The 27293-nt window shown below is 42.3% G+C and overlaps 2 protein-coding genes across 2 annotated transcripts in view; one reads left to right on the top strand and one right to left on the bottom strand.

Annotated features, from left to right (window-relative positions):
- Positions 1-286: 286 nt before the first annotated feature.
- CENPBD1 (CENPB DNA-binding domain containing 1) lies at positions 287-2976 on the bottom strand. Its single transcript, XM_036751950.1, has one exon. The coding sequence runs from the start codon at positions 2353-2355 to the stop codon at positions 709-711; it is 1647 nt and encodes a 548-aa protein (XP_036607845.1). The 5' UTR covers positions 2356-2976; the 3' UTR covers positions 287-708.
- A 69-nt stretch (positions 2977-3045) lies between these two features.
- The window catches only part of LOC118844117 (AFG3-like protein 1), a 30248-nt gene continuing 6000 nt past the window's right edge, over positions 3046-27293 (top strand). Inside the window, exons 1-11 of the mRNA XM_036751951.1 lie at positions 3046-3251; positions 9953-10031; positions 10722-10790; positions 12990-13084; positions 13561-13710; positions 17637-17705; positions 18171-18295; positions 19428-19698; positions 21767-21904; positions 22240-22393; positions 23576-23683. Coding sequence (XP_036607846.1) covers positions 3114-3251; positions 9953-10031; positions 10722-10790; positions 12990-13084; positions 13561-13710; positions 17637-17705; positions 18171-18295; positions 19428-19698; positions 21767-21904; positions 22240-22393; positions 23576-23683 — 1396 coding nt within the window. The 5' untranslated portion in view covers positions 3046-3113. The remainder of the gene's footprint in view (positions 3252-9952; positions 10032-10721; positions 10791-12989; positions 13085-13560; positions 13711-17636; positions 17706-18170; positions 18296-19427; positions 19699-21766; positions 21905-22239; positions 22394-23575; positions 23684-27293) is intronic.

Raw genomic sequence — 27293 nt, forward strand, 5'->3', positions numbered from 1 at the left:
ATTTTGATAGGTGACAGAGCTCATGGCTTTTAAGCAATGGTTAAGATATGCCCATAAGTCAAGGAGCTGTTTTTTTCAGCATCAACCACAAGACTCAGCAACCAGGGCCTAGGCCTCTGTGCAAATCAAAGCAGATCTGAGGGTGAGTCAGTCCAATTCATGGTGATCACTCCAAGCTTAACTACAGCCACTGCTTGGTCTGATATAGCAAATCACTGAGGATCTGTCCATGCATTACACTGCACCAAAACATAGCCAGACATTAGTCCATTGGGACCAATCCCCTGTGCTTGAATTGAAACCTGGCAAGAGTAGAAACTGTTTACACCCCTCCACACCTCAAGGTACATACAACAGAATATAAAGTTAGAAATAAGCTTCTGGGCAGCTGACTTCTAAAATCTAAGCATAACTGCTCCAACTCTAGGAGTATCAGGAACTATCTTTAGTGTGTTAGGTATCCTTTAAAAACACAAATTTAAGGGGAATTTCTAGAATTAAAATTTAATATTTATAAGTCACAAAATGAAAATACCATAACTAAAAATAACAAACTCTGGCTTGCCCTGCCAAGTGAGACATCAAGTCGTGGGAAAGAGACATGAAGACATTATGATCCTTTTCTAAATCATGAAAATCTCTCTTGTTGCTATTTCATTTTCCTTGATCACTTTACTAAGAAAATTTCTGTCTCCCTCCAAAAGCATCCTAAGATAGTTGCTGTGAACGCCGTTTCTTCTCATTGTACAAGTCTCTGTAACAGCTTATTGTGTCATTAACTCCTCTTGAAACTTTAAATTTCCTTTCACTGTTGGGATCATTATTTGCAAGGATTTGCATGCCTGCCTCAAAATGGGAAAAAGCTTCAGACAATTCTTTTGTGGTCAGTTGTCGGAGGATGGGTGGAGCATCTTCATTCTCTTCCTTTTCTTCTGCAGCTCGCTCTTGTTCCAATTGCGTAAGTTCCTCATTGGACAAGTCTTCATCATGGGACTGTAGCAACTGGCCAACATCTGCTTCTACAAGTTCTTCAAAGCCCATGTCATTTGCAAGGGCCACAATGTCTTGCTGAATCTGTGTAATAGTTTCTATTTGAGAAACATCATGAACATGCACACACTCAGGCCATATCTTCTTCCACACACTATTCATCAGTGATGGCTCAAGTTCATCCCATGCTTCAGCAATGTTATCCACCGCATTCATGATGTTGTAGTTTCTCCAAAATTCCCTAATTGTACTCTTATCCTCTCCATCAGCTCCTCCTATAAGATGTTGAAAAGTCTTCCTCAGATAATGAGCCTTGAAGGTGGAGATTACACCTTGACCCATGGGTTGGATGGCGTCAGCTTTGTTTTCAATGAAGTATTCGACTCTTACATTATCACAGAGATCACTTAAATTTACAGGGTGACATGGGGCATTCTCTAGGATGAGTAATGCTTTGTTGGCAAGATTATTTTGGGCACAGTACTTTTCAACGGCAGGGCAAAAAAAGTATGTAAACCATTCGTGAAAGATGCTCCTTGTTACCCAGGCCTTTTTGTTGGAGCGCCAAATCACAGGTAGATTTGGCTTGGAGTAGCCCTTCATAGCCTTGGGATTTTCGGAATGATACACCAGTAGAGGCTTCAACTTAAAGTCACCGGCAGCATTGCTTCCTAGAAGAAGCATTAGGCGATCTTTGGCCGATCTAAACCCTGGGGCAGCATTCTCTTCCACAGAAATAAATGTCTTTTCAGGCATACGCTTCCAATAAAGTCCGGTCTCTCCAATGTTAAAAACGTGGTGAGGTGTGTACCCACCCTTCTGGATGATGCTTTTCAGCACTTCCGAATACTTAAGCTCACCAGCTACAGCTGCTCCGGCAGCTTCATTACTCACCTTGAAGCTGGGCAAGCCATGTCTTTCTTTAAACCTTACAAACCACCCTCGACTGGCACTAAACGTTTCCATTTGCGAGCCTTCCCCTTGTTCTCGCTGCAAATCATCAAACAGACTTTTTGCCTTTTCTTGGATGATCATAGTGCTCATAGGCTCGTTCCGCCGGTTCTGATCTTCAATCCACGAGCTTAGCAGGCGCTCCATGTTCTCCATCACTGCGCTTCGATGCCTGGTCAGCTGAGAGACCCTGGAAGGCGAAGCGGCTTTGGAGCTCGCCTTTATTTTCTCTCTGTTGCCTCGAATTGTGGCCACGGTGGAGATGGCCAGCCCCAAGGCTTTCGCAATCTGGCTGAGCTTCTCACCCTCTTCAAACCGCCTCAGCACTTCCAACTTCACGTCTAAGGTGATTGCCTTGCGCTCCCTTTTCGCGCATCTGATGCTAGTCACACTCAGAGGCCTCTTCCCAGGCATCTTCGCTCCAAAAGTATGATAAGAATCTCGATCTTCGCTTAGTGGCTGAGGGCCTCTTCCGCTTGGGGTGGAGGACGGCAGCCTCCTTCCTCCGTCCTAGGCACAGGAGAGCCCGCCAAGCTCGAGGCCCTCACTGGCCACCAGTAGGGTACAGCCCCAGCTTTACTCATTCCCCGGCCCAGGACCTTCGAGGGTGGCTCAATTCTCAGCTCAGCCCTGCTGCACAAAGAGAAACATGGATGGGGGTGGGGTGGGGAGTATTTTAGGGGGGTGGTGCTGTGAGCCAAGAGGAACTCAAAATTCCGTTAAGTGCGTGGGAGCCGGGGCCCAGGGCGAACGGGTTGCCCGCTTTGATTCGTTCTATCACAATCAAGCTCCTGACTCGTATCTGAAAGGGGAGGTAAGCCCGTTCCGGGATTGGAGCACAGGCGAGGCGGAAAACTTCGATTCAATGGGAGGACCCCGGAAGTAGGCGTCTGGGAAGATGCCTGCGCTCGGCACCATCCAATGCCGCGTGCGCAGATGGAGGGACCGAAGCCGACGGGCTTTGTCACGCCACGCATCTGAGCCAGACGCGGCGTCTATTTCCTGGCTTTCTTTCAAAGACAGGTTCCGCCGTAGACACCTAAACTGGGGGCCTGGCGGGCTCGCTACGCATGAGCCATGAGGGGCCGTCAGGGGGTGTGGCGCGACTATGAGCGCTTCGCTCCTGCGCCGGCGCGCGTGTGCCCGGGCGGCGCGAGGTCAAGGGGTGGGGCATGTCGCACAGGCTGCTGGCGGCGGTGGGGAGCCGGACGGCGGCTCTGCCACTGGCCGCGCTATGGAGATGCGGCTGGGGCGCCGGGGACCACGGCACGGCCAGAGTGGGCCTGAGGGCTCTGCCCACCACCCGGCAGGTGAGCGGGGGAGCCGGCGCCGGCCTGTTTCCGGCCGGTGCCGAGGGCGGTGTTTCTTGCCTCAGCGCCTTGATGACGCCATCGGGGCGCGCCGGATGCGCGGGGGACGCAGGAGGGGTCGCGCAGGACGGGGCGGGCTCCTGACGCTGCCTGGCAGCCGGGACTGCGCCGGCGTTGAAATTTGGAATCTAGACCTGGAAGGGTCCTTGCAACTCATTTCCCCCACCCCCAGCTCTTCCTCCTCCTTCTCCTTCCCTCGGGTCGTGTTCACCCGGCCTTGACTTAAAGATGCATCGTGTGGCAGCCTCCTCTCCCTTATTTGACTCTTCGTATCTAGCCGTTTTCACACGCTCTCCCCCATTAGACTGGGAGCTCCCGGACAGCGGGGACCTCTCTGCTTTTCCCTGTATCCCCAGCGCCTGACACAAAGTAGGCGCTTAAATCCTTACCGACTGATTGGCACTGATTCCTCCCCTCCCCCCGCCCATGCACCCGTGCTGTCAGCCCCATGCTAGGCGCCCGAGAGCCAGAGTGCATAGGAGATAAGCAAGGTCCTTGTTCTGTAGGACGTGGATAGGGAGGCTGTGACATGCACGCAGCCAAGTCAGTACATGTGACTGAACTTTCTTCTGGCTGTAAGTTACGAAACCAAGTGCACGGGAGTGCGAAGGGCCAGAAGCGAAGCTGAGGAGGCACTCTGTTGGAGGCACAGGAGAATGTATGAAATTTTCACAGAAACATAGAATGTCAGGTGGAAGCAATCGTTCAACCCTCCCCCTCTCACCTAGAGATGCACAAGGGGAAGGTGACTCAGCTCACGAGGCAGAAACGAACATCATAAAAGAGCTAGTTTCTGCCTATTGGCTGGCCGTACTAAATGGATTGTTTTTTCACACACTGCTTTTTCCCTCTCCATTCTCATGCACCTGAAACCCCTCAGCCAGGAAAGCCAACTCTCTTTAATGAGCACATACTGTGTGTCAGGTACTGTGCTAAGTACTGACGTTGCAAAGAAAGGAAAAAAAAACCCACCTGTTTGGCTTTTCAAGGAGTTCAGACTGTGCAAACAACTGTGTACAAACAGGATATATAGAAGGCAAATTTTGATAGTCTCAGAGAGAAACCACTGGTATGGAGGGGAAAGAGAAGAGGGCCCAGAACAGAATCTTGAGAGACACCCACAATTAGTAGATAGACATGATGAGTGTGACGTAGATGAAACCAGTAAAGGAGACTAAAGAGGAGCAGTCAGAGCTAGAAACAGGAGAGAGCAGTGTCCGGAAAACCTAGAAAGAAAAGAGTATCAAGGAGAAAAAGATCATTGACGGTGTCAAAGGCTGCAGAGGGTCAAGAATGATAAAGATTAAAATAAAGCTATTGGAAATAGAAAATTAAGAGATCACTGGTAACTTTGCAGAAAGCAGTTTTATCTCATGATGGGGTTAAAAACCAAATTGAAGAAAGTGAGAGGAAAGGAAGTGGAAGCATCTGTTGTAGATGACTTTTTTAGGGGCTTAGCCACTAAAGGCAGATAGGACAATAATTAGCAGGTATGGATGGATAAAGTGAGAATTTTTTGAAGGGGGGTGGTTGTAGGCAGTAGACAGGGAGAGCATAAGGTAAGAGAGAGTGGGGGTGATAGCGGAGGAAGTCTGCTGGATATAACAGGATGGAATGGGATCATTTGTGCTTCTGGAGTGGTTTGGCTTGGCAAGGAGAAGGGCCGTTTCATGTGAGATGGGTTGAGGAAGGAAGTGGCAGGAAGCGTCTGAATGAAGTAAAATGAGGAAAAGGGAGGAGTGTAGAAGGGAAGGCAGTGGATGGGGGAGTAATCTAAGTCAGAGGCTTGGCAGGGCAAGATCTTTGATAGAAAAAGGAGGCAAGAAATTTGAGAGATGTCATTGTAGAGTTGAACTCATTCACCAGGGAGTCAGGTTGGGAAAGGGAAGAGCCAGTATTGTGATGGCCTGGGGAAGAACTGAGGGTTATAGAAATTGGAGGTCATAGTAAGGACGAAGACTAAGTTTTGGGTTGCAAGGCTTAGGGAGAGGTAGAATGAAGAATTTCAGTTACTAACACGTAAGAGGCATACTCATGGGTGATAGTAAGATCAAAGATAGGACCATTTCTGTGTAGCTGGGATGGGATGGAAATGAATAATGTTGAGAAATTGTGAGATTAATGCATTTGAGGGGAGTATCAACACGTATATCAAAATCCTCTATTATGAAGGCAGGCGTTGGGGAGGAGAGAAAGACTATGAACCAGGCATTGAACTTATGGAGAAAGGAAGGAGACTGTCTTGGAGATTGGTAGACAGCAGCCACCAGAATCTTGACTAGGTGATGAATATGTATTGAATGAAAGAAGAGAGAGAAAAATAGCCAACGAAACACTTAAGCCACTGTCATAATATTAGCTGACACAGTAATGCTTTAAAATTTGCAGCATCCTACACTATTTCATTTGAGCCTTTGAACAGTTAGTCTGTAAGGTATGTTCTACTTATTATCCCCATTTTGCAAATGTATAGTGGTACTCACAGAGGTCAGTGACTTCATTGTGTTCACAAAACCTTTTAAGTGTCAGAGACAGGCTTTGAACCTGCAGCTTCCTGACTTAAACCCAGCATTCCATTCACTCTGCCACACCCCTTCTCCTTTTGTGGGCTGGGTCTTGGAGGGAGGGAGCCCATCCTAGCTCTCAAGGAGCTTAAATATTTGCTATTCAAGACTATTAGAGAGGATAAAATGGATATGAGTTTGAAGAGATTGAATGAAGGGAAAATTGCCTCCAGTTGAGTGATGATGTTTAGATCAAGAGAATACCTAGAACAGGTGTGGGGAACTTGCAGCCTTGAAGTCACATGTGACCCTCTAGGTCCTCCAGTGCAGCTCTTTGAATCCAAACTCCACAGAATCCAATTCAGTCAAAGGGTCACCCTTGGGGACCTAGAAGGCCACATGTGGCCTCAAGGCCGCAGGTTCCCCACTCCTAACATAGAATAGCCCTGGAGGTGAGGGGTAGTGGAAGAAATGGAGTGCTTGGAATCACAGCTTTGGAGCTGGAAGGGACCTCCAAGGGCATCTGTTATTTTAGGGATGATGAAACTACAGTTAAGAGAAGCCCAGTGACTTGCCCCAGGTCACACATGGAGCCACTAGTGTGGCAGAGGCCTGGCTTAAACCCAGCTCCTCTGGCTCCAAACCAGTGGCTTTTCCCAGTATGCTGTACAGTCTGCATTCAGATCCCAGCTTTGTTACTTACTTGGGGTCACCAAAAGGCAAGTGACTTAATTTATTTGAGCCTCAGTTTCCTCATATGTAAAGTGTCAATGGACAAGATGGTCTCCAAGTGCACTGCCAACTCTAAAATCCTGTGATCTGATGCTTTTAGAGATTGCCAAGCCCAGTTCCCTCATTTGACAGTTAAGAAGACTAATGTCCCCAAAGTTAAGGAATTTGTCAAAGATCATGGAGCTGGATTATGGGGATGATGATAACAGCAACAACTACTTACATTTTATTTAGCACTTTGTTCCAGGCACTGTGTTAAGTGATTTACAATCACTAGCTCCTTTGATCCTCACAACAACCCTGGGAGGAAGGTGCTATAGCTGTCATCCCTGTTTTACAGTTGAGGAAATTGAGGTAAACAAATTGAGTGACTTTCCCAGTCACACAGCTATTAAGTGTCAGAAGCTGGACTCTGACTCAGGTCTTCCTGATTCTAGGCCCAGTGCCACTGAGCTGCCGTGTGGCATCTGAACTGGACTTTGAAGCCTGGGTAGGAGGTCCACAGTTGAGATCAGGGTTGGACGATAGGGAGACATTTCTCATGTAAGACAGGAGTATGAACCACAGCATAAAGTGGGAGGGTGAGAGAAGTCAGATGATGACTGGCTAGAGTATAGAGAATACTAGAGGGTGTAGAATATGATGAGACAGCTGGAACATGAAGTGCCTTGAACTGAGCCCCATGTCATCTTCTGTAATGGTCTCTTAATCCTCTGCTTCTCTCAGTCTCTCAAACATGTAGAGTGTCTTTCTCTGCCACTTTAGTAGCCAAAAGTATAGAGTGAGCTCATAAAATTGTAGAATTTAGAACCACCAGAGACTTGAGAGATGATCTAATCCAACCCCTTCTTTCATTTTGCCATTGGGGAAACTGAGATCTATAGTGGATGTTTCAATGATAATACCACAACTGGCATTCAAACCTAGGCCTCTGGCTACAAATCTGCTCTTCTTTCCCCTTCACTACAATGCTGTTCCCACTTTAAAAATGTTTGCTGTCTCTTTGGAAAGACTTTTTTTGATTTTGTTTTGTTTTTAATTTTGTGGTGGACTGCATCTGTGGCATTTTATTTTTTAGATTGGGGAAACCCATTGAACAGCATGGTGTAATGGTAAGAGTGCTGGCCTGGAGTCAAAGGAGACTTTAGTTTGAATCCTACCTCTTATGCCTACTGGCTTTGTGACCATTAGCAAGTGCTGTCCTCTGAGACTCCATTTCCTTTTCTGTAAAAAAAGAGGTTTTAAGACCTATACAGTTCTGCTTCATAGAATTGTGAGGACTCTGAGTTAATGTAGGGATAGGACTTGGTAAGTCTTTAGGTATTCTCTGAATGTTAACAGCTGTTGTTGTTATTTTGCTTAGTACTCCAGTTTCTACACTAATTTTGGTAGTTTGATCCTTGAACGTTACTATGATTTTGGGATCATCTCTGGTCCATCTTCCCTTCTGTTTCACATAGATTATTTGATTGCCTCTGAGCAGGGTTCCTACAGGCTTAATTTAACCTCACGTCACGTGGGTTCCTGTTAGCTATGGATGGCTTTTTAAAAAAATATTTTCTTTTTTTTTCTTATTAAATGTAAAAGCAATTTTTAACATTTGTTTTTTAAAATGCTCTCCTTCTCTCCCCACTTGCCTTCTTGAGAAGGCAAGCTGTTTGATACAGGTCATACATGTGTAGTTGTGCAAAACATATTTCCATGTTAGTCATGTGAAAGAAAACACAGACCAAAAAAAAAAAAACACCAAGCCACGATAAACATAAAGTGATAGGATACTTTGATCTGCATTCAGACTCCATCAGTTCTTTCTCTGGAGGTGGATAGCATTTTTCATCATGAGTCCTTTGGAATTGTCTTGGATCATTGTGTTGCTGAGAATAGCTAAGTCATTCACAGTTGATCAATGTATAATATTGCTGTTACTATGTACAATGTTCTGGTTCTGTTCATTTTACTTTGCATCAGTTCAGTAAGTCTTCCCAAGTTTTTCTGAGGGCATCCTGCTTGTCATATCTTAGAGTACAGTAGTATTCCATCACAATCATATGCCATACTTTGTCCAGCCATTCCCCAGTTGATGGGCCTTTCTAACTTTACTTTTAAATTTTTACTTTAATCCTACTTTGGGCCCCAGCAGTGGCCAGAGCCCTTCAGAAAGTCAGCAAACACAATGTGAGGGCATTTGAGAGAACCTAGTTACTAATGAGGAATGAAGTATCATAACTTTCATATCTAATTTGTAGGTATCATTCACCAGAAACTTTCTTACCCTTGACCAATAAAGGTATGTGTTTGTATGCCTGTGTGGGTGTCTATCTCTAGATATATGTACATTTCTAGATAGACAAACCTGTGTCTTTGGTACAGGAAGCTCCTAGGGAGGAAACTCCCTCTGATAGTATAGATTCACAACAGTTCTGTAACTTAAGAGTCTTCCAGAGTTTCCCAGGGTGCTGAGCAGTTACATGAGTTTGCCGGCTAGATGGTATCAGGTAGAACTGGAACCTAGGTCTTCGTAATTCCTGGGCTAACTCTCTCTATAATCCCATGCCTTAGAGCTAGAAAGTCCAGAGTTCAAGTCCCACTTTTGATACCTACTAACTCTCTGGCTCTGGGTACATTATCAAATCTCTCAGGGCCTTATGGTGGAGTTGCTGATACGTGTTGGCGGGAGAGGGGTTCCTTCGAAACTATCAAAGTCACAGGTCCAGTAAAAAAAACAAACAAAAAAAACCATACACCCACTATCATGTCCTGAGTTTTTTGTTGTGGTACTATTTACCATCATAGAATTTGACCTGGAGTAACTGTTCATATGCTTCTATGACTGTTGTGCTTGGATTTAATATTATAAGAAATAAATAAAAAACAATTCCTACTGCTTTAAAGTATGCAATAAAAACAGAAGCATTTTTCTCTCTGGGCTGAACCTCTCTGTCAAGAATAAATGAAGCCTGTGTAACCTCTATTTTTGCTTTTCTTGACTGGGGGGGGGGGAGGGGGGGGGAGGAGTTATTTTCTAGATTGCCTAAAGCTGAATCCTAATGCCTTTTGGTATTTTCATCCTATCTGGCTTCAGTCTTTCTCAGAAAGGTATATTGTTGTGACAGTAATAGTCCAATAGCCAGGAATGCCTGAAGCAAGCAGTATTTAGATTTTCTGCCACCAACAGCAGGGGTTATAAAAATTTTCCATATATTACTGTGGTGAATCTAGTTTATATTTTCCCTGTCAGAATGACTTTTTTCACATTATGTAAACAGAAGGATGAAGATTGTAGGTTTAAACCTCAACCCTTATCTTTGTCCCCTTAGGGATCCATAACCCTCAAAGTGAGAAAGTGCTCTAATATGTTGCTGGTGCAGAGGATACTGATTATCTTTAATGTTTTCATGTCTGCAGGGAATCCATTTTCAGCAGCTGGTTCTGCAGGGAAGACTGACATCATTTTCCCAGTGGCTGTATTCGAAAGCTCCCAAAGGTACATACTTTTCTTCAGAAGTTCTCTAGAAGTATATATATATATATATTTTTTTTTTTACAGGAATTCAAAGAACAACTTTGTCATTGACTGAGAGTGAGTTGGGGATAGGTGGCTCACCTCCTTAGTACAGTAGGGGAGGCGGATGACACTGTAGAAGAGAGCGAAACTTTTTCAGAAGGAAGTTGATTCATGAGTCCTCTTAAGCTGTTTGAAGTAATAGGGTCAGAATCCTGTTTACTTTTATCAGAGAGCTGAGTGTGTTTGTTTGAGCAGAGTCAAAGTAGAGGTTCTATGCAGTCTAGACTTATGGAGAAGTTGGTGTTAAGAAAACAAAGCTGGAAAATAGATCCATTTTTGGTAGAAGTAGAAGGAGGGCAGCTGGCAGGTCTTTGGTTGTGTAAAGTGAGGGACAGGACGGCCAGAAAGCATGCTATACAGCCTGCAGGCTAGCGAGCTGGTGGGCCCTTCTGCTGGGATTCCTGTCTTCCTGAGATGGGCAGCTGGCATCCTGCTTCCTAGGAAATACGAGTCTAAACGTTGATTCTGGCAAACGAGAGGGGAAAGAGTGGGAAAGGCCCAGCTTCTATCCCAGTTTCTCTCTCCTGAGTTGATGTTACATAAAGACTTTTGAAAGGTTGTGTGATTGATAACATTAAAGGCCTAGAACCTAATCATTTTGTCTCTAAGGCTTTGAGAAGTATTTTAAGAGAAATGGAAGAAGCGCGGACAAAGAAGAATCAGCACCTCCAAAGAAAGGTAAAGGAACCCTCCCAAACTGCCATGGTTTGCATCTAAGCATTTTTTAAATTAAATAACTCTTATTGGGATCATTCATGATGACCTACTGATCATAACCCAAGAAAAACAGATTTAGATTGGGACTTCTCTTTTTTACCCTTCCATGGGCTCTGCCCCTCATCTCTGGCTGTCTAAGGCCATCACTTCATTCCTTTGTTTTGGTCTACCAACAGTACTATTCTAGTCTTAAGCCTTGAAAGAGGCTACTAAATTACATTCTCTAATGCAGTCAGCTGTGCACCTCATTTGTGATCCAAACAGATTTCCAGAGCTGAATAATGAGGATAGTTCACATTGTATGTCACCACAGCCTTCTTCTCCTCCCAAGGCAGCTCTGGTGCAGTGGGAAGAAACCTGGGCTGGCTTCTGGCTCCAGGAGAACTGGTTTCAAGTCCTGCCTGTCTGCTTGCTGACTGGCCTCTTTGGGCAGTTGAGTTCACATCTTGTTTTTTCTTCTGTAAAATGTCCATTGATATCTTTGCACTTCATACTTCATAGGAACATTCTGGGTGTTCTGTGAACCTCCTAGTCTTAGGTAACTGAAAACTAACTCACCTGTCTTCTTGTTTATTGTTTAACATCTTGTTCAGAAAATTGAGAACATACCAAGACAGTCTGCATTTGTCAGTGCTGACCTAGGATGCTACTGGCATTAGTTAATAGCAGAGAAACTCTGCTATCATTTTCATTTGGTGGCACTGTTTTCTGCCTGCTGAGACATGCAGAAAGGTTGTCCTTTGTGCTGGGCCTCTCTTGGTATTCTGTAAAATTTAAAAAAAGCAACATCATTTGATTAGTAAGATGTTAATAATTCATTCTTGCTTCAAGTATTCTTCCTTTGTATCATCTTGAGATATAAAATGGTGGTGGGATGAGAAGGGAAGAGAATGAGCATTTATGTTGTACCTACTGTGTGCCAGGCACTGCACTAAGTAAGCACTTTTACAAATATTATGTCATTCCTATAAAAACATGAATAAGTATGATTATCCTACAAAAGGAAAGAATTTTCATTAGGAGCATAGTAAACTTTGGTGATCTTGATATAGAAGTACAAAGATTACTTCTTAGGTTGAGATTTTTCTGTAAATTTTTAGTTTTTTAAACTCTGACTTGCCCTTGGAAGGAAATAAGAAGCCCGTAAGGACTTCAACCACAGATATGTGCGGTTTACAAAAACTTGGATAACTATCGCAAGCTCATATCTGAGAGAAGACATCATACCATCATATATAGTCTTTGATTAGAAGAAATGATGAAATAAAGCTCCATGAATCTGTAAAAGAGAAACATCAACAGTGAGAGGTGGGAGCAGAGCCACCACAGAGAAGCACCAGTATCCACACCAGTGTCCAGAAGAGCACCTACGCTAGCTAACGTCTCCAGTAGCTCCTGGTACTTTAAGGTTTATGACCTGCAGTTACTGTCATGAATATATGACTCCTGACCATTGAGGACCTACTGCTGATGCTGGTACAGATCCTTCCTCTGCAGCCCTAAAGTCACATTGTAAACTGACCAAGAAGTTCAGCAGGTGGACCTGACAGAGGCATCTGAAACTGCTGTTCAACAGTTAACTCTTTTCTAAAAAATACACATTAGAGACAGGGCCCAGGGTAGCACTAGGGAAGGATGTTTTCTTGAGGGTAGCAAGAGAAAGACTTCATGTGGTGCAAACAGATACAGATGGTTTATGTGACATCAAGTGGGTCTTTGCCCCAATGGATCTCACTTCTTGGACACTCTTGAATCCTTGATTCAGTGTGGATTCAATGATGATCAAGTTAGAGGTCAAGTGAGTAATCTTGTTATGTTTGTTTTGTTCTTGTGTCCCTTTCTAGGAGGCTTCAAATATTTTATTGATCCATCAGTGTCTGTGGATCCGCTATTAATTTTCACTAATTCACCCTGTCAGTCACATCATAGTCTAGTGACTAAGTCTTGTTAGTCTCTTTCTTACTGACTTGCTCTACTTTAGTTCTCATTACTATTTTGATGAAAGTTGAATTTCCTGCCCAGCCCTTGGCATATTTTTTTTTTGTCTGTTATTCTCTGTCTTCCCCCTCCCTATAATTACCAGTTTCTGAATATAATAGTGGTTACTATTTCTGGAAGTCATTTGCTGGTTTTCTCAAGCCAGACTTTGTTTTCTCCTAGATACTGATGAATCAAAGGATCATGGATTTGGAGGAAATGGTGGCAAGAGAGGAGGGAAGAAGGATGATTTTGCATGGTGGAAACGGATACAGAAGGTGTGTGGAGTTACCCTGATGTACATCAGGTTAATCCAAACCTAAATATGCGACCGTATGCAACCATAGCCTCTACTGAACTCTTTTCTCAAGTCACAGTTAACCATGGAATTTGAAATTTTGGACAGCCTAATTCTTAAATCTCCTTAGGTTTGCTGCATTAGTAATCATATACCTTGTTCAAAGAGCTTCCGTAGTTGATTTAAAAAAAAACACCAAGTCTAATAAAAACATCCCAGTAGAATGGAACCTGTATACAAATTTTAAACTCTAAAATCAAGCTTTTATAATGGAATGCAGCTGTTGTTTACTTAGAAAACAGAGACGGTAAAACAGACTAGTTAATGTTAGAATGTGGAAAGTTTGGGGGCAAGTCCAGGGATAAAGCCCAGAGAAAAAGAAAGCTATTTTCATGCTTCTCTAGATTTTGAGAAAATCCTTTCATTTGTGTGAAATTCATTGGTTTCTCTTCACAGGGAGAGTTCCCTTGGGACAACAAAGAGTTCCGTAATCTGGCTGTCATGGGAGCAGGCTTCGCTTTGGGATTTTTCTACCTCTATTTTCGAGATTCTGGAAAAGAAATCACTTGGAAGCATTTTGTACAGTATTACTTGGCCAGAGGACTGGTGAGGAAAAAAATATTGTGTATGTGACAAGGAGAGAGACAGCAAAATTAACCTATGTATTTGCATGATTTCCATATACATTTTCTTTTTGATTGAGGGTGACTAAGGAAATCATCTGGTACCTTTTTTCTGGAGCCTTGCATTGGAGATGTGGAAGGATCGCTCCTTCTGGATATGGGCAGCTGAAGCATCTCTTTTGACCTATTTGTGGTCATATCAAATCTTTCTCCCATTTGGTGTGGAGTGAATGGAGAATGATCATTTTTCCTTACTGCTCCAGCTTACTTTCCTTACTTGTAATTCTCTCATCCTCTACTACTATTACATGCCTCATTGTGACATGAAGGGGACAGTCTCCAAGGGCTAGATCAGCAGCTTTGGTAGGTGCTGCTAAAGTGGAAAGGTTTCATAGAAGGGTTCAGATAAACTATGTCTGTCACCTAAGAACGTACTTAGCTAAGCAGGAAGCACATGGCCGAAAAGCTGGCCCCTTAGTGATGAAATTTTTCAGACCATCAGCTGACCTGTACTGGTGAATTAGCAGTGTTCATATCCTGCTGGAAGTGCTGAAATGAGTGGTAGTTTTAGAGCAGAATTGGGTGGGGCCAGTTGACTTGTTATGTTGCTACTAGGAGTGTCCACTCTTAATATGAGCTTCTTCTCCTTTTGTCCATACTCCTAGAAAGATGCCTTTCATAGGTGATCGCTAGGAGCATTACCAGAAACTAGCACAATTTTGGTTTATCCAGATAGATTTTGTTTTATGCTGCATGACATCTAATACCTTTGTCAAAAGTCAGGGCATTATTTGGGACTTGTTTTTCAACAAACAGCCCTTCCACTTTAGAAACAACTGAATTCACAGAATTTACTAGTCCACTTATTTTCATTTCTCCATGCTAGAAAGAGGAGGTAAGAGAGAGGGTGGTGTGCCCAGTAGGCGGTGGCTCCCTAGAGCTAGAGATAGATGTATTAGAGGGTTTTGAACTAGAGCTGGGCTCTCTTCTTCTCAACCTACTCTGGGCCTAAGAAGTTTATAAACATAAAAGCTGAGGTACCAAAGCCCCAAAGGATAATGCTTAGCCCAGCTAGATGGGTACCTCCTTGGCAAGATTTTCCCTTGAAAAGTAGTACAAGATACACATTTTATGTATCTTTACATAGCTCATTGCTTGTCTCTTTTATTCCTTAAGGGGTATGAATTTCATTTGTGTCAGTATTGGTCTTAAGTACCAGGTGATGCTGAAATTGGATAATAGTGGTATTTAATGGGCACTGTGCCAATTCACATTTAGGAAAGAGTAATCCTCAGTTTTCCATCTGACCTCAAAAGAACATTCGCTAAAGGACAGTAGAATTTTGAAGAGTTGAGGTGCCTCCAGTATGATTGTTTCCTTTTGATAAGGAAATCTCCAAATGCTTGTCTTTAAATGAGAGAATTTAGATATAAGTTCTATCTGGGCCCTTAATTGTCAGAGTACCAGTACCAGCATACTCCTATTTTTATCACTATTCTAGGAAAGAATTGCCTCTTTCAGTTATTGGATCAGAATCTGAACAGAGAAGGTGGAAGGGCCAGGAACATTTGGGGCCTTGAAGATGCTAGACGCGGGAATTCTATTCCCATGGTATAGTTTTGCTTTCTCTGTCCCAAGTGATCCTCAGAGTAGTTGTTTAGCACAGCTGACAATAATGCACCCATTCTAGAGACTCAGCCTGCCCCTAAACTCCAGGGAATATCCTGTTTCATTCAAGTGTGTATAGTTTCTTCCCCAATTAAATTCTGCGCAGCTCTCTGCTCTGACTTAAAATCTTCAATTGAAATAAGATGTTTATTCTCCCTTTGGGGGAGTATAAAAATATCTTCCCCCCTGCAGTATGCAGATCATATTACTTATAGGTAATGTTAAGCACTGGCTTTAGGATCTCTTATATAACAGCAAAGTTTAATGTGGCATGGGGAACTATAAAATGTGGGTGTGAATGCAGTACCCTTTCTAGACCATGTAGTAAGCTGAAGCAGGCTTACTAAGACCTCTAGACTCATTGCATCAGGAAGCTTATTTGTACATCTCACCTCAAGATGTATACAATGTGGGGCAGCATATTCCAGTGGCATCAGTCAGTCTTGATACTTTTCAGGTATCAGTTAGACAGAGACGTACTTATATTGGTATACTAACCTGTAACATTCAAACAATTCAGCAGAATTTTTATGTAACAGTATATTGTGCTAGAGCAGGGGTGAGGAACCTGTGGCCTCAAGGCTACATGTGGTCCTCTAGGTCCTCAAGTGCAACCCTTTGACTGTATCCAAATTTCCTCAAGGGACTTGTTCTGTGAAGTTTGGATTCAGTCAGAGACGCACTTGAAGACCTAGAGGGCTACATGTGGCTTTGAGACCTCAGGTTCCCCACCCCTGTCAGCTAGAGAAAGCATGACAGGCCTCTTGGGCTGTTATATACAGTAAGGAAGAGGAGATAATTGTGAGGATAAAGCAGAAGCACCATATTATTGTCTTGTTAACCCTAAGCACTATCAAAATAACATCCTGATTTAGCATATAAGTTAAAAACAAATGCTGTTACATTGCATTTGGGGTGGAAAGAGCTATGAATGTGAATAGATCATGGTATTATTTGAAGTTGTAGGTAATTTTGAATTAGAAATACTTGCTTTCATCTTGGTTGAACCCCAAGATAAGACCTAAATCAGTTATTTCAGGTTCTGTAGATTTTATAGTTAGAAATTCTAAGGCCTTCCCCAATATTTCTATTTCTGTATTTTTCTTCAAAATATTTAAACCAGTGTGGTCCCACCAAGAATGTATTAGAATGCTGGTTTCCCCGCAGCCTTGCCTACTTTGGATTTTATCTTTTTTTTTTCTTTTTCTATTTTTGCTAATTATTGTTGTCCAGTTGAGTCTGGCGCTTCATGACCCCATTTGGATTTTTCTTGGCAAAGATACTACAGTGGTTTGCCTTTTCCTTCTCCAGCTCATTTGACAGATGAGGGACTGAGGCAAGCAGGGTTAAGTGACTTGCTCAGAGTCATATTTATGAGCAGTAAGTGCCTGAGGCCAGATTTGAACTCAGGAAGGGGAATCTTCCTCACTCCAGGCCCAGTGATCTATCTGCTATGACACCCAGCTGCCTCTGCTAATTGGAGTATAAGATGGTAACTTAGGTGGCCTTGATTTCCTCTTATTTCTTTTTTTTTATTTCTTCTTATTTCTGTAATTATTAGGGCATCTCAGATTCCCTTGTGTTCTGTCTCTCTGTGTACATGTTATAGTCCCCCTGTAGAAAGAATGTAAAGTCCTTAATGTCACAGACTGTTTAGTTTTCGTCTTTGTGTTCTCAAGACTTAGCCCACAATTGCATATTAAGAGAGAAAGCAGACACCTTTCTTCTCCCATTATTCCTATCATTATTAATGAAGCAGGTGACAAACACATGAATCTGCCATTCATTATCTTCATCCATTCATCCCATTAATGGTAGTGGATCTGTGGAACATGCCTAACTTTCTAGGATCATAAGTGCATTTAAAGTGGTTTATGGTCAGTGTGACAGGGGTATATACTCTATATTCTCATTCATTTGGAATTTGAGACCCTTATTTCCTTGGCATTCAGCTGAACAAGAATGTTAATTTCTCCTCTAGAATTGGTTCCTATTTTTAAAAATGTAAATAGATTAACACCCCAGGCTAGCAGTGCCCAAGTGAGGAAAAGGAACAGCTAGGTCAGGTACTGAGGAGAATTAAACAACCTCTCAGAGAAAGTTGGCGGACTCAGGGCCTCTGTGGTATGATCCTAGGCAGAATGCCCAGACTCCACTGCTGAATGTCCTGTGTTCTAGCGGCCGGGCTTTCCTTTGTCAGGAGAGGATCTTGCGTAGAGCTGGTTGTCTCTGTTTCCCTAGGTGGACCGACTTGAAGTTGTGAACAAACAGTTTGTGCGTGTGATTCCTACACCTGGGGCATCTTCTGAGGTGAGATATGGACTCAAAACTGATTTTTCCAGACATATTTCAGTAACTGGGTCTTCTTCAGGAGTCCTCCGTAATGACTCTAACCATATTTTCATTGTGTTAATTCAGCTGTAAGGACTACTGTCAGCAAACTGGGAGCAATCAGAAGCAGAAGCATAGGAATGCTAAAGATAACAGGCAAACTGGGGGGTTATTTGCAACCATCACATATTGTGATGTTAGAACAAGGTTGCCCACAGCCTAAAGGAGGAGGGCAGAAAGATCTTCTGGCTTATTGAAATAGTAACCACCTGAGACTAGACCAAGGTTGAGTTCCCCTACATTGTCAGGCTTAGCGATGACATCAAATGACCATGGGCAAGGAGCGTTAGTGTATAAGGGTCACCTCTCAGAGAGATGGGCTGAGTTGCTTCATTGTAGTGCTTTGTGCAGCTCCATTAGATCTTAGTGTCTTGGTCTCTGCAGAAATCCGTGTGGTTTAACATCGGCAGTGTTGACACGTTTGAGAGAAATTTGGAATCTGCCCAGTGGGAATTGGGAATTGAAGCTGCCAATCAGGCAGCAGTGATTTATACTACCGAGAGTGATGGGTAAGTAGAAGAAAGGGGCCCCTGAGACTTACATAGATAGGTATCGTGTTCATCTTGGGCATCTGGTTCTTTTTAGAAGGCTTAACCTACCATGCTGCTTCCTTCCACTGTTTAAGCACTAGCTAATATTTAAAATGCCCATGTGAAGAGGGTGAATTTATTCTTTTTCATTTGGAAAAACCAAAGCAGAAAATTTTCAAGCCGAATAACCTTATAAAAGGAATTAGCAACAGAGCCCTCCTTTGGGGCCAGCTCATGTCACCTCTCTCTGAAATTCATCCCATGGTGATTTCTCTCTTTCACCTTCTGTGGTACTTGTTAGCACTTTTTGATAGCCTTGTACTGTCATTTTTTTTTAATCATTACCATTTTATTGTTTAACTCTCTTCCTGTATTGTGGCTTGTCTCACCAACTGAATGAACTATGAGCTCTTTAAGGGAAGAGACTTTGTTTACCACTTCTTTGTGTATCCTACAGTTCAGAATACAATGCAGTGCCTCTGGTAGGTACTTAATAAATATTCATTATATGAGTGGATGGACAAACATGGAAAAATTCTTTCTAATTGCTGTTGAGCTTACAGTGTTTATCCAACAACATTGACTGGCCTTAATAATGTATTAATTCCTTTTACAAACAGAAATGAGACAGCGTTATCCTGGGTGCTTTGTTTTAATACCTTATTTGCCCAAATAAGGGATACAGTTGTTTTCTTAGACCATTCCCATTCCCCCCGTAAACAGAAACTTTATTGTCATTAATGAGTGAGAAGGCAAAAACTGTGGGATTGACTCTGGAACTGAAATTGTAAAATATTAGGGTTTGGGGGGTGATGAGGATGATGCAGTAAATCCTCTCTAGCTTCCATGGAGGCCTGAACAGGAAGCCAAAGTGTCTAAAGCTTCTAGGGAGTATTAAGAATGAGACATGGCAGAATCAAGGAAAATAGGATCGGCACCTTGACTATCAAGTCTTTTCTAAAACAGGAATTTGCCATGTAACATGTAGCATAATAAAATATTTAGCCAGACTGCTTTTTAGCAGTTCTTAAATTAAAGGTCTGAAGGTAATGCTTTGTTTCTTTTCTCTCAATAATGGTGATGTTTGTGGTGTTTCCTTGTACTTTTGCAGCTCTTTCTTGAAAAGCCTGATTCCCACTCTGCTTCTGATTGGGATTTTCCTCTATGCTGTGAGGCGAGGCCCAATGGGAGCAGGACGGGGAGGACGAGGAGGAGGCCTCTTCAGTGTTGGAGAAACAACTGCCAAAATCCTGAAGAACAACATCGATGTACGGTTTGCTGATGTGGCAGGTTGTGAAGAAGCCAAGCTAGAAATCATGGAGTTTGTGAACTTCCTCAAGAACCCCAAACAATATCAGGATCTTGGAGCCAAGATCCCCAAGGTGCTGCTTCAGGAGTGTTTTGGTGTGTCAGCTCCTAGATCAGGGTTCTTCTCAGAAGTGGGGGCTGAGAGATCTTTGACAGCTTGCTCTCAGTAGAAAAAAGTCAGAGGTGGTCTGTCTGGTTTAATATATTGTTAGCTCTTCTGTGCTATAAAATGTCAACAGTCTGACAGAGGTCTTTTGTGGCCCAGTGTGGGAAATCCTATCAGTCTGCCATGTGAATTGGGACTGCTTGTGATTTTGCTTATTCTAATGCATTTTAAATCATCATTCATATTTTAGGGCCTATAGTTTTGCCATAATTATATAGATAACATAGCAGTACATATGTACAGGATAGCACACATTAATCCATACTTCCTGTGGAGAACTGGACCTCACAGTTCTTTTTTTTAATCAGCACCTCTCTGATTTTGAATGTAACCTAGAGCCAAGCAGGCAGAGAGTATGGGAAGTTCCCCGAACTATGAAGTAAGGAGGGCTTTTAAAGCAAAGTACTTCCTTCCACACCTTTCAGGGAAGATGGGATCCTGAGAAAGAGAGCAGGCCTGCTTTGGAAGAGGTGAGATAGATGGGTGTTTTGTATTAGCATGAAAGTCAGTGCTCTTCCTTCACATGGAGTCATCCTGAGGAGAGAGCAGCCAAGTGGAGTTTAGGGGAGGGAAGTTGTGGTGCCTCCAGATCCTCTAGCTTCAGGCCTCCTCAGTGAGGCTGCTGTGCTTGCTAGGAAGTAGTGTAAGTTTCCAGAACACCAGATCAAGCCATATTCAAATTTAAATACATCGATAAATTCCAAAGGTTAATTATTAATTTATCTCCACTGTCACCTCATCCAGGAACACATAAGTTGATTCTGTGTTAGAATATTATTATATTTGCTTGATTTCTCTTTTGGTTATATGGGCTTATTCTAAACCTTTTAAAGTATGGAAGTTATGGGGAACAGTATGGATAGAATTTACCATTGTCTGCTATATTGCCTCATCCCACCTGAGATACTCTCATTCTGTCCTCTGGACTGTGACCCGCCTCTGGTGAATGGTAGCTGCTCCACCCAAGACTATGTACTTGCTACTTCTATGTTGTAAATCCACAGATGGTATGATAAATGCCAATGCCATGTTAGATCAGTTTACATGGTTATGGGTATGGGGGTGTGTGTGTGTGTGTGTGTGCGCGCGTGTGCGCGTACACATGCACATGTAGATATGAAATCATGATTTGTGTTATATAGAAATTTATGGTATTGATCCATTTAATCTAAATATGTATACATACATACATATACATAGATATAGGTATAGATGAGTGATTACCAACCCCCTACGAATTGCAGTAGCTGGTCACTGTTTGATTTGTGAGGCATTCCCCACAGTCACCCCATTCTCCACCTCCCTGTGACCCCAAACCACCACAATTAATAGGTTAGATGACACTTGTTTAAATTAGGTGGGTTGGTTTGTTTGTTTTTGCCAGGGATGGATTTTAGTAATTCTACTTAAGATAACCGGAGGTGCTCTCAGGTGTTGAAAAAACAGGGCTGGCAATCACTGTACAAACAATAACATAGGAATAATGAACTCATTCTTACCTTTGTTCATTTTCAGTAATAGTTACAGTAGTAATAGCAGTTGCTAGTATTTTTTTTGCTAGCATATATACAGTGTTTTGAGGATTGCGAAGTCCTTGATATTTGTTTCATTTCTCCTCGCAACAACCCCAGGAGTCTGGTGCTATTATCCCCATTTTACATATGAGGAAACTGAGGCTGAGAGAGAATAGGTGACTTGCTCAGGGTCACACAGCTACTAAGTGTCTAAGCACAGATTTGAGCTCACGTCTTCCCGACTCCAGCACTCCATCTACAACCCACTCCATCTACAACACAGCCTTTGCTTAAAGCTTCATAGTAATAGAGTAACTCTTGTGAGAAATTGTATCCGTGATTTAGAGCTTTGTTATCTGAATGCACTTTGTAGCATTGGATGTGATTCCTACTGGCCAGTCTTCCTCAGTGAGATGCCCTTCTGTTATGCCTCTAGAACTTAATACCACCCTCCTGTTTCAGGGGGCTATGCTCACCGGTCCTCCTGGTACTGGGAAAACGCTCCTCGCCAAAGCAACTGCAGGGGAGGCCGATGTTCCTTTTATCACCGTGAATGGCTCTGAGTTCCTGGAGATGTTCGTGGGAGTTGGGCCTGCAAGGGTAAGTTGCTTAGACAGTGCCATCATCTATACAAGGTTGTGATACCACTTTTGCTGGACACAAGCTCCTTCCTGCCTGTAGGCTCTCCACCTGAGGGCTGCCCATCCATAAAAGCCCTGAGGATGAATGAAATACTGCCTCTGGTCCTGGAGAAATCATTAACCTTGCCACCGTTTCTCTTTGTCAACATCTAAGGAGTTGTAGCTTCATGCTCACTTGTGGGGTCTGGAATTTCAGAAAGGGTCAGGGGTCAGCAGGCCCTGGAGTCCTTGCAGGTTGAGAAGATACAAGGAATCCCCTTCAAAGCAATGACGGAATCGGTGATCTTGTTTTAGGTTAGGGACATGTTTGCAATGGCGCGAAAAAATGCTCCCTGTATCCTATTCATCGATGAGATTGATGCGATCGGGAGAAAGCGAGGTCGTGGCAATTTGGGAGGGCAAAGTGAACAGGAAAACACCTTGAATCAGTTGCTTGTTGAAATGGATGGTGAGTTACTATGTGCTTATCTGTGATTTTGGTCTTTGCTCTCTGGATTTCATATTGTTAGCACATGTTCAAGTCAGAGGAAATCCTTGGGGTGTAGATGGCCCACCTTGTTTCACTTCAAGATTTTCCTAGAAAAGTCATCCCTAGTGACTTCTTTTTCTAAGGACAAATGCTTTTAGTCAAGTGTAGTAGAACAAGATGCTTTCATTCGTTGTCACTGACAGTGGCCATGTCAGTTTGCATGCACATGGAACATTCTTAGCATTTGATGGAATTAGGGGAATTGGGATGGGCGTGGGAGGGGAGCCCTCCTAAAGGTTCTCTGAATAGGAACAGCCCAAGAATGCCTTACCTTACTGAATGGAAAGGGAGAGCAAGAAGGCAGCTAGGTGCCTTAGTGGATAGAGCACACTTGACTTCAAATCCTTAATAGTTGTATGACCCTGGGCAAGTAACTCACTCTCACTGAGTCTCGTTTTGCTTGTCTGTAAAGTGAAGGGTTGGATTTAATGGCCTCTAGGGCCCTTTCCAGCTCTGAGGAAGGAGCTGGGGACAGAGAGAACTCATACACATACTTCTTCTTCCTCCTCATTTGTCTTTCCCTAATTCTGGAGGACTGGGTGGAACTTAGAGAATCTCGGGCTGGTGAGTCTTGATAAATGGTGCAAACAGAAATTGGCAGCCTTGCAAACCAGCCCTGGGAACTCGCAGAACTGCATTTCCATTATGACCAGGGCCCTGGGCAAAGCTGCCCAGTTGGCCAAGCTTGGCCTTTTGAGTCTTTGTTTGTCTAGCAGTGGAATTAAGGCTTAGCCCTACCACAGTGCTAGGAAAATGAGGGGGATGAAAACCTTTAGGATGGATGAAACACATCGAGATCTAGGGTTGACCCAGACTGGACATGGAAGTCAGAATTGCTCCTCAGCAGGTGTGGGTTAAGGTTAAAGTCCTGCAAGGACCCTAGGAAGTCTCATGAGAGCTCCCCACTGTGAGTGACCTCTTCTTTGTACACTGTGATGCCCTGGTGCTTGAGACAGGCTCTCGACTTCTCCCTGACAATGCAGAGTTCAGGGCCCAGTGCTTTCCACCATCCCATGATCTTTTGTGTGTCTGTGGATCAACCACTCCAGGCCAAACCCCCAGCAATTGGTGTTAGAATTGACATTTCTCTTTTGCTTTTAGGATTTAATTCCAGCACCAATGTTGTGGTACTTGCAGGGACCAACCGTCCAGACATCCTTGACCCAGCACTAATGAGACCAGGACGCTTTGACCGTCAGATTTACATTGGTAATGATAATGCCATGCCTGTCTGAAAAATGTGACTTTAGTCTGCACCTTTCTTTTCTAGGTTTGACTGGAATCATTAATTTTGTAGTAAGGGGTCTCCTTTTAGGAGATCTCAATGCTGTCAATTTAGGAGTTTTACAGTAGAGAAATAAGCATGGTGAATTTGAGGGCCTCTATCCCCTGCCAGGCCTCCTTTTGGTCAGTATTATCTTCTGTTTGTTCTCCGCCTGAGAGTCATTGGTGAAATTTTGATTCCATGCTGATACTCTCCTATACTTCTTTTTTTTTCCCCTTCTTCCACAGTTAAGTGGTGTATGCTCTGATAACATAAACTAATAGGTAAATCTGTTGATTTAACAAAAACTTATTTAGTGCATCTCTAAGGCAAATATAAATGATTTTTTATTAGCCACTAATTTTAATTAGAGGAGAGAAACAGAATTGTTTTTAGATCCATCTACTTAAAATAGAAATTGTATATTAGGATGAAGTTGTTATTCATTATAACCAGTGGCATGCCGGTAAATGTTTAGCAAATAGCTCGCTTGGAAAAAAAGTATACACCCGTATTCATACCTAAGTATAGGTTAGCACACAGTTCACAGATCATAATGAAATATACAGTACTCTCTAGTGTAAATGCCGTAAAGCCAACAGATTCTTGCCAGAAATTTTCGTTAATCTTTGCCAGAATTCTTTGTGTCCATGGCCAGCCTTTGATTATGAGTTCATCCCTGATTCATCAAATGGAATTGCCTCTCAATCCACTAACTCTATTTCCAATAAATATTTCATCATTTAAGCCTATCATATGATCTGCTGTATGACTATTTCTCATCCTTGTACAAATTGTATCCATTGAACTGAAACCTCTCAACTTCATCAAAGGTGCAATGTGCACCCAAAGCAATGTGGCTATCTTTTTTTAGCCTTTCATATATTTGAGAGATTGGAACATTGTTTGATTCTACATTATTATCTCCAAAATCCTGAAAATAATCCAAATCAAATTTCATGTTTTAAAATTTCACTTAAATGATACAATTTTTTTTCACCAGCTGTTCAAGGTGAAGTTAGTTCTTCATAAAGCCAAGTAGATGGTTCTAAAAAATTAATACATGCTTTCATCATTATTTCTAAATGATAGAAGTCGATGTGTTAAATTATATTTTCTAGTCTGTTTCTAAGAAAAGCATTAAATTTATTATTTTGTTAAATTTCTTTAAACTTATCCTACTTACTCATATTTTCAACTTGAGGCAGCTACATGGCCCAATAGATAGAGCCCTTGGCCTAGAGTCAGCAACACCTAAGTTCAAATTCAGCTTCAGATATTTGCTAGTTTTGTGACCCGGGGCTTCCATTTCCTATAGCACCTACATCTGAGGGTTGTCATAAGGATCAAGGAAGATAATATGAGTAAAGTGTAAAGCACAGTGGGTGGAATGGGATGGTAGGCACTGAAATGCTTGTTTCCTTCCTTCCACTTGAGAGTCAGCTTTTCAGTACCAATCCTCAAATTTTCCAAACCTCTTATGGTGGGTTTGAGTACTTTTACCCTTTCTGAATATTAGTTGATTTTGACTGCATTGCAGTTGAAAAGTGATAAAAATCCTTCAGGAAAGTCAATCATTACAGCAAGGTGTTACAGGAAATTAATGTAAGCTGATCTCCTTGCCAGACCAGAATGAGAAGAAGAATGAGAAAAATGAAAACATAATACAGAATATGACCAACTTATAGCAGCTTGTGAACTACATGCCAGACACTTCAGTCCCAGGACTCAATCAGTTTTAATCATTTCAATTTCAGATTCTTTAGCATGTCTATGGTTCAGTTTGATTTTTATTAGATTGGTGAGAAAAAGAATAAATTTTATACAAAAGTTTTAATAATCATCTTGATTTATTTCAGTTATTGAATTGTCAAGATATAATTGCAACTGATGATTTAAACAGCACCAAAGTGCTGATTTTAGGAAAGTTTTCTAACAATTTCATGGCTGCTCCAGACTTTCTTTCTAGCACTGTATTAGCACCATCAGAACAAAGTGCAATTAAAGTTTGCTTTCAGATAATTCATTATTAAAGCCACAATCATTTAAAGTAATCAATAATGTATTGAAAATACACTCTGCTGTAGTTGACACCAGCTCTTTTAAAGCAACAAATAACATTACAGGTGCAGAGCAGATTAAACTGTGCACTGGCTCTGTTTAACAACTGATTCCAAATTTCTGAAAATTTAATAATCGGCTGCCAGTACAAGCTGGCTCCAGCACGCTGATGATTATAACGAATCAAAAAACTGCCAGAGACAAAAATAGTTATTGGTCGCTAGCTCTGTAAAAGTCACTGTGAAGTCTCATCCCCTCTCCTCCCCACCTGGTGAGCCGCCCTCTACCCCCAAGGAGATTTTCAAAGAAAAAATTGATTCAAGTCAATTAATACATCAGAAAAAACTGGTGTTCCACATAGCGCCCCCCACCTGTGGCTCGGGTGCTGCCGAGGAGCAGAGGGAAGTCTTTGTGCCAAGCTGGTTCTTTATAATTTTGCACCCTTTGGCTTCTCCTGTTTTTTGCCCATTATTTCCCATTCAATTTTTGTGGTCATTGTGGAGGTTATTTTCCTGACCCTGCTGACTTGCCTTCTCCTTAGCTCACATAAGTCTTTCAGGACTTTTGTATATCCATCCATATCATTTCTTTCAGAACAATGTTACTCCATTACATTTGTGCACCACAGTTTTATCCATTCCCCAGCCAATAGGCAGTGACTTGTTTCTTTGCTACCAAAAAAAGTTCTGCTCTCAATTTTTATGTGTATGTAGCCTTTCTTTTTGACATTAACTTCCTAGAAGCACGTGCCTAACAGTGGAATCATTGGGTCAAAGAGTATGAACATTTTAGTCACTTGATCTTCATAAGTCCAAAATGGGTATATCGGCCCACAGTTCTGCCTGCGGGACATTAGTGTTTCAGGCACTCCCATCTTTTTTAATCTTTGCCCAATTTGCTGGAAGGTTGTTTAGATTTTCATTTCTCTCATCATTAGTGATTTGGGGCGTTCTTTCATGTGGCTGTTAATAGTTTGCAGTTCTTTTGACCATTTCTATTGGGGATTGACTTTTGGTCTCAATATGCATTTGATAATTTTTTTAATTTATCTTACTAATAGTTTCATTGTCTCAGAAGGTGAATACAGAGGAATGGTTGTTCTGCATTTAATTCTTTTTTAAAACTCAATGTTATTTTGTGCTCCAAATCCTTTCCTACCTATCTCCCCCCATTGAAAAAAAGCATGAAAAACAAAATCCGTTATAAACATGTATAGACAAGCAAAACAATTTCCCAGCTTAGCTACGTCCAAAAGAAAAATTCTGCTTTTAATTATAATTCTGACCAGAAGGGGAAGGTCTGGTTGGTGAAGTGGAAGCAACAAAAACCTTGAAGAAAAGAGATTATATGAGCTGTTAGAATTTAGCGTAGCCAAACAAAGGCATACTAGGCAGAGTTAGACTTTTATTCTGAATTTTCAGAAAGGATGTTTTTTTAATTGTAAAAAATAATAGGTATGACCTCATGGCCAGACTCTCAAAGAAGTGGAACTTA

Source organism: Trichosurus vulpecula, chromosome 3, assembly GCF_011100635.1.
Source record: "Trichosurus vulpecula isolate mTriVul1 chromosome 3, mTriVul1.pri, whole genome shotgun sequence".
Taxonomy (NCBI): Eukaryota; Metazoa; Chordata; class Mammalia; order Diprotodontia; family Phalangeridae; genus Trichosurus; species Trichosurus vulpecula.

What these genes read in the sequence shown, in the direction of transcription:
- CENPBD1 (XM_036751950.1), bottom strand. Translation starts at nt 2,355, where the DNA reads ATGCCTGGGAAGAGGCCTCTGAGTGTGACTAGCATCAGATGCGCGAAA.